This window comes from Canis lupus, chromosome 3 (genome assembly GCF_003254725.2).
Source record: "Canis lupus dingo isolate Sandy chromosome 3, ASM325472v2, whole genome shotgun sequence".
Lineage (NCBI taxonomy): Eukaryota > Metazoa > Chordata > Mammalia > Carnivora > Canidae > Canis > Canis lupus.
Window position 1 is genome coordinate 85,766,434 of NC_064245.1, and position 14,339 is coordinate 85,780,772.

Sequence of the window (14,339 nt, forward strand, 5' to 3'; positions counted from 1 at the left end):
CATTCGTTCCAAACAAAACAACAGAAAGAATCAAGTCACCCTGAACACAAAAAATATCACCTCAAATGTGCCATAGTTGCCAGTAAATCTGGTAGTGGCTTAATTAGGCAAAGCATGGGACCTTTCCTTCTGTTTTTTTTTAGCATGAGTAAACAACAGTGACAAGGGCCAGAGAGTCTAGATGGAAGGACAATCAGAGAGGGAGGGAAACCTGGGGAGGATAGGTGTGTGGTCTTGCTCTCAGCCTCCCCTCTGTTCTTGAAATGGGCCAGGTCAGTTGATTGGTCTCTGTTGTTTTGACATTTGACCTATTGAACTTGTTTGGGTCTTAATCCCCTCTATCTTGCCAGTGAACAGCATGTCTATAGTTCCAGCCACTTAATGTACTTTAAGAAAAGTCCAGTGTTCCTAAAATCAATTGCTTATGTTCATACTGGCACACTTTTTTATTTAAAACTTCAAAACTTCACACATACAGCACATACAAAAAAATTGAGTATGAATATGATACAATGGAAAAGACTGCCTGAAGTCTAGTAATCAAAGCATGCTGGTAGGAGTCTGTGATTGTGGCGATGTACAGCAAAAGAATTGTCCCCAAACTCAAGGTCTGACAAGCTAGTTTTCCGATAAAAATATGTATGTTTCTCAGATGTTCATAAGATATACCAGCAGAGACAAAATTAGAATTTTTGAGGTGACACATGAGAAAGATGTTAGATGGCAGAAATCTGCTCATTTTGGAACACTTAAAGAGAGGATTATTCAGAAATAAAGCAAGATGGGGAGGAGGAGGAAAAGGACATAACTGTTTTGGGGAAACACTTTTTTATCTGACTTGCATCTGGTAACGGGTTGATTTTTCTAAAAATTTCTATATAGAAGATACAGATGTATTTGGGAGGTCTAGCTGTTTCCCTGATTTAAAACAAAAGGCCAGCTGGGGTGCCTGGCTGGCTCAGTTGGTTAAGCCTCCAACTGTTGATTTCATCTCAGGGTTGTGATGAGATGTCCTGTCCTCCACGCTCAGTGTGGAGTCTGTTTGACTTTCTCTCTCTCTCAATCAATCAATAAGTAAGTAAAATCTATCTAATCAATCTATCATCTATCTATCTAATTAAAAAAAAAAAAAGGATGCCAGTAGTTCAGTCAGTTAAGCTTCTGCCTTCAGCTCAGGTCATGATCTCAGGGTCCTGGGATTGAGCCCTGCTTTGGGCCCCTTACTCAGTGGGAGGCCTGCTTTTCCTCCCCCTCCTCCCCCCCCCCCCCACCCCCCCTTGTGCTCTCTGGCTCTCTTTCTCAAATAAAAACAAAAACAGGATCCCTGGGTGGCTCAGCGGTTTAGCGCCTACCTTCTGCCCAGGGTGTGATCCTAGAGACCTGGGATGGAGTCCCATGCCAGGCTCCCTGCATGGAGCCTGCTCCTCCCTCTGCATGTCTCTCTCTCTCTCTCTCTCTCTCTGTCTCTCATGAATAAATAAATAAAATCTTTAAAAAAAAAAAAAAAACAAAAGGCCATCTTAACAGTTGGGTCAATTAAATCAGGGCAAAAAAAAAAAAAAGTTATGGCTAAGAGCATCCCCTGCAGTCTTTTCAGAGGATAAAGAAAGGGAAGAGTAGTACTGTTTTAATATTAACCTGTTTTTGGTAGATCACAGATGAGTTTACAAACTACTCCCCCCCCCCCTTTCCAATCTCCACCCCCACACTAGGTAACTTTTGCTGTTGTATTTATATGTATATTTTTCTCGGACTTTGAAGAGATTGTATTAGTGTAGGAGGGGCCCAGCAATGGGCATCAGTGTGCTGATACCTAGTCTTAAACTATTTAACTGGTTTTGAGACCCTGGGAAAGTTAACTACTAATAGTGAATTTCCTACATTGGAAACGCAGCAATATTGATTGTATTTTTAAGAGACCGTTCAACTTTATTTATTTGAAAGAAGGAGAGAGCTTGCATGCATGCGTTGGCAGAGAGAATCTTAAGCAGACTCCCTACTGAATACAGAGCCTGACTCAACTTGGGGCTTCATCCGGACCCTGAGATCATGACCTGAGCTGAAACAGAGTCGGACACTTAACTGAGCCACCCAGGTGTCCCTACAGGTGTAATTTTTCCTGAAGCTCTCTGTTGCACAGACAGCAAGCTTCCTATGCTCCTGTGATGCAGTAGAGGTAAGAGTAGCATCTCATAATTGGATCACTGAGTGATGATCAAGTATTGAGACATCTGTTAGGAGTCTATCTCCGGAGTCTGGAAGTCAGGCTTAGTTGACTATTTAACATAGTACGTATTTTATGCGTAGTTTCTAATAAAACAAGGCAAATAGTTCATTAACGTACAGTATCTCTTCTGCCATTTACAACATTTCCCCTCAGAAAAATATAAAAGAATGAGTATTTGGGTTAGCTGTGCTTTTGAATGCCTCTCTACCTGTGGTGTCTGAAGGTTAAGGAATGTATGGAGGAAAAAGGTCAAAAAGAATGGCTTTTTTTTTTTTTTTTAATGAGTTTGAAGGAGTTTTCAAGTTAAAGCCTGATACTTTTGTCAGTTCTGTGACTTTTTCACATTTTTAATATGTGAGACTGAGGCACATTTTTACAATCTGAGAGTCTTATAAACTGGTAGCAGTTTGGTGGTGGTTATTGCCTGTGAATGCTTGAACTTGATCTACTTGTACATCAAATAAGTAATGTGCTACAGTTGAAACTATGTGTACTGGGTTTATTTACTAATTAAAATGTTTTCAGAAAGATTACAGTGGGATTCCATGTTGAATTGAGTAAGCTTGGAAACTGAACAGCATGGTGTAAATTTTATAGTATTTAAGCAAATACTTATCATTTGAAGAGTCACTACTAGTTCATTTCTTTTTTTTTTTCCCCTGCAAAAGACCAGATGAGGTCTGTGGGATCTGAGGTAGTTACTCACAAGTAGATGGAACTGTATTATGTTTTGCTATTGAGATGATGTGCAAAAGGATTGCCTATCTCATGTCAGTAATTAGCAGCTGAAGTCAGGAGAAATTACTAAATGTTCTCAAATAGATCAGAGATAATTTAAAGTAGCTAGAGGCTATAGCTGATTCATGCACTGCACCACACTGTCGTTAAGGCATTGAGTCATAGTTTAATTGGCACTGTTTTTTCTTTCATGGTCTTAATATAAAATAATCTTGCAGGTAATGCAGTGTCAACTCCAGAAATGTAGTTTACTTTTAAAAATATGATCAAAGAAGAAAGAAGCCTAAAATATATAGAATAAGGATGGATTCGTTTGCCAAAAGCCTTAATAAGTTTAGAATTAAATTCAAGGGATGTAAGGAGAAGGATTCAGTTCTGCTGTACATTGTCAATTTGGTGAACTTAACTGCTCCAACAAACGGTATTAACTAGAAATACCAAGTTGGTCCATGAAAGATTAGGTTAGATTAATTTGTGAAAAATAAAGACCCAAAATAGTGAAATCATAAATGATGACTTTACATTTTTATACTGCTTTTAAATTTTAAATAAAATCATGAATTTAATGAACTGTGACCTTAGCATATGCAGGCCGACTTTGTTTTGTACCTGTGCCAAACTAGGGATAGTTGTTTTGTGTTAGTGGCAGTAGCAGCCAGAATAGAATGGATAGGAGGAGATGCTGTTTATCTTGAGCCTTCTCTCAACCTGGTTTCCCTCTCTGGTTCATTGAGTTAGTGGATTTCTTTTGTCTTTCATACTTATTTATCAACATCTCTATATTGCACATGCCATCCCTTATTCTGTTCTTTTTGTGCTTCTTTGCCATTGTTTCATTAGGTTGGGTGGGGCTGGGGGAAAGAAATGGTAGACTTTTGTGCTGTCTCAGCCCTTTTGAACCAGGGAAGCCTATTGTTAGCTTAAGTGAGGAATTACTAAGGCTTTAAAGAAATGTACATTTGCATGTGGTAACATTTTAGTGATATGATGTTACAAAACAAATTGGTTTCTTTGTTTTGTAGGTCGAACTTTTAAATTTTGTTTTGCATTTAAGTGATGCATTTGTGTAAAACCATGTAATCATTATATTCAGTAATCAGATTCAATCTTAATGCATTTCAGTATTACAGTCTCACTTGACAGAATTTGATAGTGTATAACACGTTTGATACTCTTAGAAATTTTTCTTGATGCTTAATTTTGCGATTGATCATGAAACAATAACACATTGGTTTTGAGAAAAATTTAATTTTGATTTACCCGATCTCTTTGCGTGTCATGGAGTTTAGTTTTTCAAATGCCCTAAACGAACCTTGACCAACTTGTTTACTGTGAATATAGGTATATGACTGATGGGATGTTACTTCGTGAAGCTATGAATGATCCCCTTCTGGAGCGTTATGGTGTAATAATTCTTGATGAGGCTCATGAAAGAACATTGGCTACAGATATCCTCATGGGTGTTCTGAAGGAAGTTGTAAGACAAAGATCAGACTTAAAGGTGAAGTAATTTTTTTTCTCTTAATCATCTCATTAAAAATACGGGTATGTATAGAAAACAGAACATATGCCAATCACTAAATCAACTATAATATATCAATTGTAAAATAAGGAACAATAAGTACCTACATTGTTATTTTTCTTTGTTTCTAATATATGTAGCTGTGTCTTCATGTGTTTTTACTTTGATTCCACTTTCTAGTGATGTATGTATTTTTAGACCAAACCTTTTCCATTTCTAACCCACCTGACTTTTTTGTGTTTTAATAACATGGTAGTTTTGTATCCCTGCTGCTCACCGTCCCCTTCATTAAATACAGAAACCTCAAATCTTTGTCCTGCCCCAACATAAACACACCCATTCTAACTCATCATGTTGGGTAGTAGGAACAACTATACCCAGAACAAGCAAGCCACCCATCAGAACTCTGTTCACTTAATCTAGTTGGCTTGAGTTTTTTTTTTTTTTCTGTCAGTCCTACTACTACTGCCCTGGCCAGTGTTACTGTTTTGATAAGGGCCTAAAACGGGCTGAATTTCTGATCTCTCTGCCTCCCAGAGTTTATGAAGTGCCTCTTTTTGCTGTTGTATATACACCATTTATTGGAACTTAGACTCATTCTTTGATTGTTAGTATATGTGTTATAGAGGGATTTTACACTGGGGGGCAGAAAGATTCTGGGTCTTAAAAAATTGTTATCTTAGTATGTTTTTGTTTAAATTTATTATTTTAAAGAATGTATTTGAAGAATGAGGAGTATTCCCATTATTGATTAAATGTTATGAGCTTTTGAAATTTTCATTTTGTTTTAATTGAAGTATAGTTGACCAACAACAGTGTTAATAATAGTTTCTGATGTACAGTGTAGTGATTGGCAATGACAACTCCCTGTTACGCTGTGTTCACCTTGAGTGTAGCTACCATCTGTCACCATGCAATGCTATTACAATACCATTGACTATATTCCCTATGCTATGCCTTTTATTCCTGTGACTGACTTACTCTGTAACTGGAACTTTGAAACTCCTAGTCTCCTTCATTCATTTTGTCCATCCCTCCCTGGCAGCAACCAGTTTGTTTTTTGTATTTATGAGCCTGTTTCTGCTTTTTGTTTTTTAGATTTCATATATAAGTGAAATCAGGTATGAGCTATTAAGGTTTTTTGGAAAGAAACTCAAAGTAGAATTTACTCTGTAGTAGAATGTTTTATGAGGGAGCCTTCTTTTTAAGTAAATTTTTAATGGGTGCTATAATGTTTGAGTTACATGGAGAGAGGGTGACTGTACAGTCTTCATCGCTCTGTATTTGGAACAGCCTTTTGGTGACTGGCTTTTTACAACAGTGTAGAAAATCCCTGTTTAGCAATTTTTCTAAAGAAGTCATTCTTATTAAAGGTGATTTGGAAAAAGAGAAAATTTATATCTGTGCCACTGATGTTTTTCTTTTTTTCTATTTGCATTTCCTGCTCTTTCCTGTGTGTAAGGTTGTCCTGTTCTGTCTTAATAAACACAGTAGTAATTGTGCTATTTATTTATGTTGTCTTTTACCCTTCCCTTTTATATATTATATAAATCTTATGTAAACATAAATATGTTAAAACAGTTTATGAACTTTGGGCCTTCAGGTGTTATTTATTTCTTATTATATACTGTGTTCATTTCTAATTTTTTAAAAATGTCAGTAACTCTTTTATCATAGTTCAGCATTTCTGTATTTGATTTTTTTTTTAAGATGTATTTATTTATTATTTTAGAGAAAGGGAGTGTGTGCAAGGCAAGGGACAGGGGAAAGGAGACCTTCAAGCAGACTCCCTGCTTAGCCCGAGGAGGAGATGAGGGACTTGCTCTCAGGATCTTGAGATCGTGATCTGAGCTAAAATCAAGAGTCGGATGCTTTTTAAAAATTACTATTTTTACTTTTGAAGATTTTATTTATTCATGAGAGACCCACAGAGAGAGGCCGAGACATAGGCAGAGGGAGAAGCAGACTTCCTGTGAGGAGCCTAATGTGGGACTCAATCCCAGGACCTTGGGATCACAACCTGAGCCAAAGGCAGATGCTCAACTACTGAGCCACCCAGGTGCCCCAAGAATTAGATGCTTATCTGAGTCACCCAGGTGCCCCTGCATTTGATTTTTTTAATCATTTTTGTAGGTTTTTTAATAATTGAGATATATATAGAACATAGACATTACTTGTCTTTTTTTCCTTAGGACCATGTAAGAATCCTTGAAGACTGCTTCAAATAATTAACTTTTGTGTTTTTTTGTTTCCCCCAGGTTATAGTTATGAGCGCTACATTAGATGCAGGGAAATTCCAGATTTACTTTGATAACTGTCCTCTCTTAACTATTCCTGGACGTACACATCCTGTTGAGATCTTTTATACTCCTGAACCAGAGAGAGATTATCTCGAAGCAGCCATTCGAACAGTGATCCAAATTCATATGTGTGAGGAGGAGGAAGGAGATCTTCTACTTTTCTTAACTGGTCAAGAGGTATTAATTGTCATTATTTGCTTAATTATTTAGCCTTTAGCATGTTAAATTATACAACAGCTTTTAAAATCTAAGAACATGGTATATATTAACCACGTATTTCTTATCCCAAGGTTTAAAGATTTTCTTCAACTTGACTGTATTTATGTATGAAGCATTATAACCCCTTTTTATATGTACTCTAAGAATACCCTTTTATACAATTGGTGTTTGTTAATTATCCTAAGAATGTTACGTGCTTTTAGAATTTCAAGATTTAGCAATTGCAGTTTTCAACTTTGGAGATACCTGAGTGGTAAGTGGTGGTGTGATAATTTGCAGCTTTGCTAAAGCATAAATTTGAACCACACAGCTGCAGTGAAATCATGTTGTCCTAGTCAGCTTGTGAGTGAAGTTGAGTGGCTTCAAATGTTTGTGTTTTGATTTTGTCTTCATGTGTTCACTGAAGATTAGAAGGAATCAGTGAAATTTCTTAGTTGGAATTTACCTCACTTTGACAGGTTTTATTCTCAGGTGTAGATTTTTTTTTTTTTTTTTGTGCTGCATTTTTTAAAACTTGTTTTCCACCGTAGGTTTATAAGTGTGCTATGAAATTCTCAAGCTAAAGTTCAGGAAAAAGCTATCTGGAGAAGACCATTTCAGAGAGCCTCTTACTGGAGGTTTTCTTAGAGCTTGTCCTCTGTTTCAGTAGGCTTTATGAACTTTCTAGAATGTATTTTTCTAACATACATGCAGTTCCACTTAGAAAATTTCCACTTACTGATTCTGATTCAGTAGGTCAGGTGTAGCCTGAGATTCTGTCTACCTAACAAGCTCCCAAGTAATGTTGAAGCTCTCCAGGGTTGAGTGGTGAGGTTTTGGGGTAGTGCTGTTCCATCAGACCTTTTGTTGGTGCTGAACATGTTCTGTCTGCCGTTCAGTATGTCACTCACCAGGAGTGTATGGCTTTTGAGGATTTGAAATGTGGCTGGTGAGAGGAGGGAATACATTTTAATTTTATAGCATTTTAATTTAAATAGCTACATGTGCCAACCTTCCTCCAGTTTCAGTTTTTGTATGGCCCACTAGTTAAGAATTGTTTTTACATTTTTAAGCAGTTGTAAATAAGAGCAAAGAATGTGCAACAGAGATGATGTGTGCATTCAAAGCCTAAATTGTTTTGGCCCTTTACAGTAAAAGGAAAAGGTCTGACCCCTGCCCCAGAACATTTTTCTCAAGTGTGATCATTGGACAGTCTACTTAGGAGAGAAGAGTAGAAGAGTTTGTTAAAAGCAAGTTCTTGGTCCTGTTCCAGACTTGCTGAGATAGGTGAAATCTGAGGCGAAAAAGGAATCTGCATCTTCAATGAGGTCTGTGGGCCATTTTTATATTTCCCTAGGTTTAAAGGTCATTGTCCCAGAGGAATGTTTAAACCAGTATAATTCCTGTAGTACATTAATGACACAACTGTAAACAGTGTTGTGGGGAATTGCTCTAATTCTCCCAGATACAAAAATCACAGGTCTTCTGTGACTGCCTACCTCCATTGGAATGTGAATTATTTTATTTGTATTCAATTTCTACAGGAATGCTTGATACACATAATATTCCAGCAAAGGCTGTTGTTTTAAGAGCTATAAATTTTGCGTCATTTCTTTGTCCTTGCATTTCTTCAGTATTTGTATGATCTATGATTTGTACCCCCATTGGCCACAATGCTTTTTCTGTAGAGCAGGTTTTTTCAACTTCACTATTTACATGGTTGGCCTATCAGTTTTTTTTGTTGTGGGGTAACCTGTGCATTGTGGCATCTTTGGTCTTTACCCATTACATGCGGTAACATTCTCTCCTCCAGTTGTAACAACCAAAAATGTCTGCAGAAACATTGTCACATGTCCCCTGGGTAGAAAATCATTCCCAGTACAAAATCATACTTGTTCTTTTGGGAAATAAAATGTGTTGCAAATTCACTTTTACAGATAAACCCTCTGTTGGTACCTGTCTTTATTTTTATGCATTTTGAATGGAAGAATTTTTATAAATTTTAGAAGCAAGAGTACCAAATGCTTTTTTGAGGGCATAAAAATGGTATTTATGCAATAATGCAGCTTTAGGCATTTGAGGTATTCATCTTGTCCTTTTGTGCCTGGTCTCTAGTTTCTTGATTCATATAGAGTGCTGTGTAGTGTATTTTCTTAAATGACTTTTTAAAATAGCCATTATGTTCAGATAACTAAGCATATTAGAATTTTATCAGAAATATCAGATGATCTCATGGTGAGAACCTGAAAGGCTTTCCTGTGATTTAACTTCTTGTATTTGGCAGCTATCCCATAGTTGGGGAAAGGAAGGGAGTAAGCCCCATGGTTTTCAAATGTGTGCTTGAGTACATGTTTTCCAATAAAGTTATTAACTGTAACTGTGAATAAGGTTTGCATATGTCCTCTTACATTTTTAAATCACCTTTTGTTGGGTGACTAGTCTTTAATTTGAAGATCTTCAGGGAGAAAGTATCAGAGTACATAATGTATTTTGTTTCATTGATTGTTTTTAGTAGAGTTGAATTAAAGATACATAAAATATTACTGTTTTTCATGCCTGTGAAGGTTTGTTATTTTTACATGGTCAGTTAAGTGGTAGATTCTTGGAATTCACTATTGTCTTCATAAATATGAATAGCACCTGTAAAATTTAATTTTCCCGTGAAATTTTAAAATGATTTTTAAGAGCATTTTACCATTTTGACTTAAACAATAATGCATCTGTAGTAATCTGAGTTAATTTGGGAATAGGAGATTAATCTTGATTGGTGAAAGGTTGGGAAAGATTTGAATTCTAGAATATTTTTTATTTTATCTTAATGCATAAAATCTGGAGCTATGATTAAAATTAAGTGTTGCCTAGTAGAAGTCCTTCGGGGAGCTACACTTCTGAATTAGATAAGAATGATTATAATTGAAATATCAATTGTCAAGGGTTACATGAAGATGTTAAAACCATTCTTTAAGGAGCACATTCTTTTATCTTTAATTTTGCTGAGTAAAATGTCTTTTCCATATGCAGTGAATTCAGCCTCCTCAAATTAGCAGTCCAAATTTATTTACTCACATATATTAATACTTTTGGAGCTGAAAGTCTTTAAAAACTCCTGAGCTTCTGTCTCAGTAGTCAATATTGCTCATAACTAAGCAGCTCTTAGCAGATGGTTGCTTTATGCTGCTGAATGTCAATGAGCTTTGTGCTCTTCTGAACTTAGTGTTGTCTATGGATATTTGGTAAACTTTAGGGAAAAATTTGTTGCAGTTTTAAAACTAAGTGTTTAGAACCTTGCTTGTCTAAAAAACAAGTGGTGTGGGATTTTTTTCTTCTTCCATCTTTAGAGTTGTCTTTATATCCCATGCAGTAGTGATCTCATTTTAGATGTATTTGACAGATTGGATAGTGTAGTCCCAAGTAAAATTGGAATTATCTTCTTGCTAAAATTTGGAATGTGCTCATGTATAATTTGGGGCACTGTGTTTTCTACTTTGTGAAATCTGGATGTTTGGTGACTTTTTGGACCCTTTGTTTTCTGGTCAAATATATGGTGAGATTAACTAAGTTAAAAATACTCTGAATATTGGCATCAGTTTTTCTATTTTATTTTAGAGAAGTCTAATTTGGGGTTTATATTCAAATCATTTTGATTTGGAAGAGATATAATTTTGTATTTGCATACCAGCAGGGGGCATTCTAGTCTAGATACAGCATTTGAAAGCCTTTTTTCTTTAAAATTATTTGTTTTGTTATATTCTTTTTTTCAATCAATACCATTCTTTAATTTTCTTTTAGAAACGTCATCTCAAAGGGAACTGTGAACATCCAATACTTACTAGTAATTTTCTACTTGATAATTTTCAAGACCCTTATCCAGTTTTTAAGAGAACTCCTATGGTTAAAAGAGTGAAAAATTTTGTTCTTAGGTATCCAAAGGCTTTGTATTTTTTAACATGGAAACAGAATTGCACTTTGATTTAAAATAATTTCAAGGAAAATAATTGTAGTTTAATATAATAAAAATACAGACTATATTTACCTGATAGACTTTTTCCCATTTTTTTCTTTAATTCTGACTTTTGAATAAGTTTTTCTTTAATCATTCTGATTTTTCAGATAAGAGATAATTTGTTGATAAGGATAGCTTCTGATTCAGTTATGCTTTGGACAGACTGCCAAATCATTTAACATACTTCTGAATTTAATCTGATGAATGCTTCAGTAAACTTTAAATTTGTCTTACCCCCCTTTTAAGTCCATTTGCCCTTCCCTTGGAGCCTCCATCTCCCTCTCTTTCTCTGTCTTCTGCACTCTCTGAGTATTCATTGTGTGTCCTCTCTTTAAAACCTAGAGATGAATGCAAATGTGTTAGAATTATTTTCTGTGGTCGGGAAATTTTTGAAGATCCTCTGAGTTATTTGGGTTAGCCTACTTCTTAAATATCTATGTTGATACTGTAAAGGTGTTTGTTCTCATTAGGCACAATGAAGCAAATCTTCCATATAATTACATTAGTGATACGTGACATTAAAGCCTAATTGGCTTATTTAAAATATCTAGCACATCCATTTCTTTTAGATTGTGAAAATTTAAAAGGTTATGAGTGCAGTTAAATATTCCTGGGTGAGAAATTTCAATTTTAGTACAATTTGTTGAGAATTAATTAGGACGTTTGACTAGAAGAAAAAGTGTAGAATGCCAATGAGATAGTTGTGTCTATTTATTTGAGTACAGAAATCAAAATTTCAATGATAGTTTTGGAAATCCCGATGAAGTTTACCGAGTTTTGACTTACCAAGTTCAAAGTAAGCTGCATAGAACTAGGATTATGATAAATACTTGAATGTTTTAGTGTGTATGTGTTTTGTTTTTACACTCAGACTTGTATTTTGTAGGAAATTGATGAAGCCTGTAAGAGAATAAAGCGTGAGGTTGATGATCTGGGCCCTGAAGTTGGTGACATTAAAATCATTCCATTATATTCTACACTTCCTCCTCAGCAACAGCAACGCATTTTTGAGCCTCCGCCTCCAAAAAAGCAGAATGGAGCAATTGGAAGAAAGGTTAGCCTAGAGATATTCTGTGTAAACATTTCATTAATACCGAAAGAACTGTCTATGAGAAAAGACACTATATCAAATTATTAAGGACTAAGTTATGTGTGATGGCGATCTGTGTTGCACACTACAAAATAATCTGTATTTAAAAAGCAAATAGAAAAAAGTATATTTTGGTATTATTTTGTGTATCTTTTGACCTTAAGTAAGAGCATGCACTGTTTCCTGTCCCCACAGGAAGCCCCTCTTAGTAAACGGGTGGTTGGTTATGATGGGTCAAGAAAGCAGGAGATGGCCAAGTGTTGTCTTTCTCTCCATTAAGTCACTTGGCAAAAGCTAAGCACTGTGTTCTTTCTTCAGTGGTTTGGCTTCTGCCTAGAATTTGCCTTAAGGACCTAACCAAATGTCATGTCTTACAGGTATGAAATATTGACTACAGAGATCTCTGATAACAGTAGCACTCATCATGCTGCCTAAATAGGTGGTTTCTATGAGTATGGGTGTCTGCCTGGCATAGAAAGGGACAAGGGTTTTCCAGACCTGTTTCTGGGCTCCCTTCTGGGAAGGGGATCTGAGTTGTAATTTGAAACTGAACAGTTACACTTTTATTAAGAGCAATGTTCTTACTAGATCTTCAAAAATAAGATTACATTGTCTGAAAAGGTTTGAAAAACATTAGTATAGTGGAGTCAATCATTAGGTTAAATAGTAGCTGCATATGAATTTTGGTAAGATTCTTAATCTTAAAGTTTTGATTTTTAAAAATAGGTATAGTTTACCATCATCACTTTAGGGGATTATCTTCAAGGATCACACTTTGTGTGTACAGGGTACTAATATATGTAAAATAAACTAATCCCTCAGGGTAACTATAACTACTATCAGTTCCTGGAGTATATTCATGTAAAAAAAAGTGTTACTTGAAATATTACTTATGTATGATTTACTTGTTTGTCAGATTTAGAATTAATTGCTTTCTTCTTTCTAAATTCAGGACTAACAGACTCTCACAACTTTTTTCGGCTTTTTATTTCAATCTTTTTGCTAATGTTTATCATGATTATAGAAAAATTACACATTATAAAAGGATACTTAAATATATCAGGGCTAATTATTTCTTTACATGGCTGTGTAAAAGTTAAATGAACCAAATACATTTTTGAAATTGAAGAAGCTTAGTGAAGGGGTATACAACACCAGCCTAGTGGAATATAAATTATCAAGAGATTGATAGGGAAAAAAAATCAGGTTCTGAGTATTTCATAGATCAACAAGAGTAGTGAATATGACTTGACTTTTCAAAAACAGTTTGGTCATAGCTTCATTTTGTTGGACTTTCCAACTACTTTTGTCATAGTGTTGTCTCTGTGTTGTCTCTAGAACGTGTTAAAACATTTTCCCCGGTTAACTTTGTGTGCATTCTGAACTTTGGAGAAAAGTTGAAATTTTAGGTGATAGCTTTAGTATACAATTTTAAAGTTAATTTGTTGACTGAAGAATTCTGATTTTCTGAGGAATTCTTAGCTTAATTTTGTATTAGTGGATGTATGTAAATAAAGGTGTGGATTTCTTAAACATTCTATAGTAAAGAGTAGAGTGGAGGCAGATAATTTTTCTTGAAATCATGTATACTTTGGATATCTACATTTGTTTTAATTTTAAGCTGATTTTTTTTAACCATTGAGTAAATTTGGCATATAGCAAGATTTTCCATATTTGTGTCTTTTCACATAGCTCTTTTCATTCCATTTTTAGGCTTCCTTGAGAAGTATGGCCTGAATTTACTGAAATGTAGTTCACATCTGAATTCTTTGCTCTGTTAATTATTAGTTTATTGGAAATTTAGATTCAGTCTGGTGCCAGTCCAATGTGATACATTTTGTAGAATCTACAGCTTAAGCCCATGGGGAATAGAATTTATTTAACTGTATTGCTTTTTGTGTTCTTATAAATCCTAAGGATATCGAGGAGAATTTTGTCTTACTGGAAAGAGTGACTTGGCAACAGTTGGATATATGTGTGCTTGATGGCCAGAGATGACGAGCGAACCGCTGGAGTTCCCAGGGCAGGGCTTACCTTGGGAACCCGTCCTAGGGCCACAGTGATGCTTTATGACAGTGTTTCATTCAGCTGAAACTACATGACCTCTTGCTGGGAAATCATGTTCTCTCTTGGCATGAATCAACTTCATTTTAGAGTCTGAGAAGAACTGTCTCTAGCGTGCATGCATACACACATGCACCTATGACCCAAAGAGAGGGAGGGAGGACACAGTTTGTGTGTCATTCTCATTATGCGAAAAA

General features: G+C 35.5%; 1 protein-coding gene across 1 annotated transcript in view; it reads left to right on the top strand.

Moving 5' to 3' along the window:
- The window catches only part of DHX15 (DEAH-box helicase 15), a 59,599-nt gene that overhangs the window by 25,270 nt on the left and 19,990 nt on the right, over positions 1-14,339 (top strand). The window contains exons 4-6 of the mRNA XM_025438627.3: positions 4,307-4,466; positions 6,746-6,964; positions 11,875-12,042. Coding sequence (XP_025294412.1) covers positions 4,307-4,466; positions 6,746-6,964; positions 11,875-12,042 — 547 coding nt within the window. The remainder of the gene's footprint in view (positions 1-4,306; positions 4,467-6,745; positions 6,965-11,874; positions 12,043-14,339) is intronic.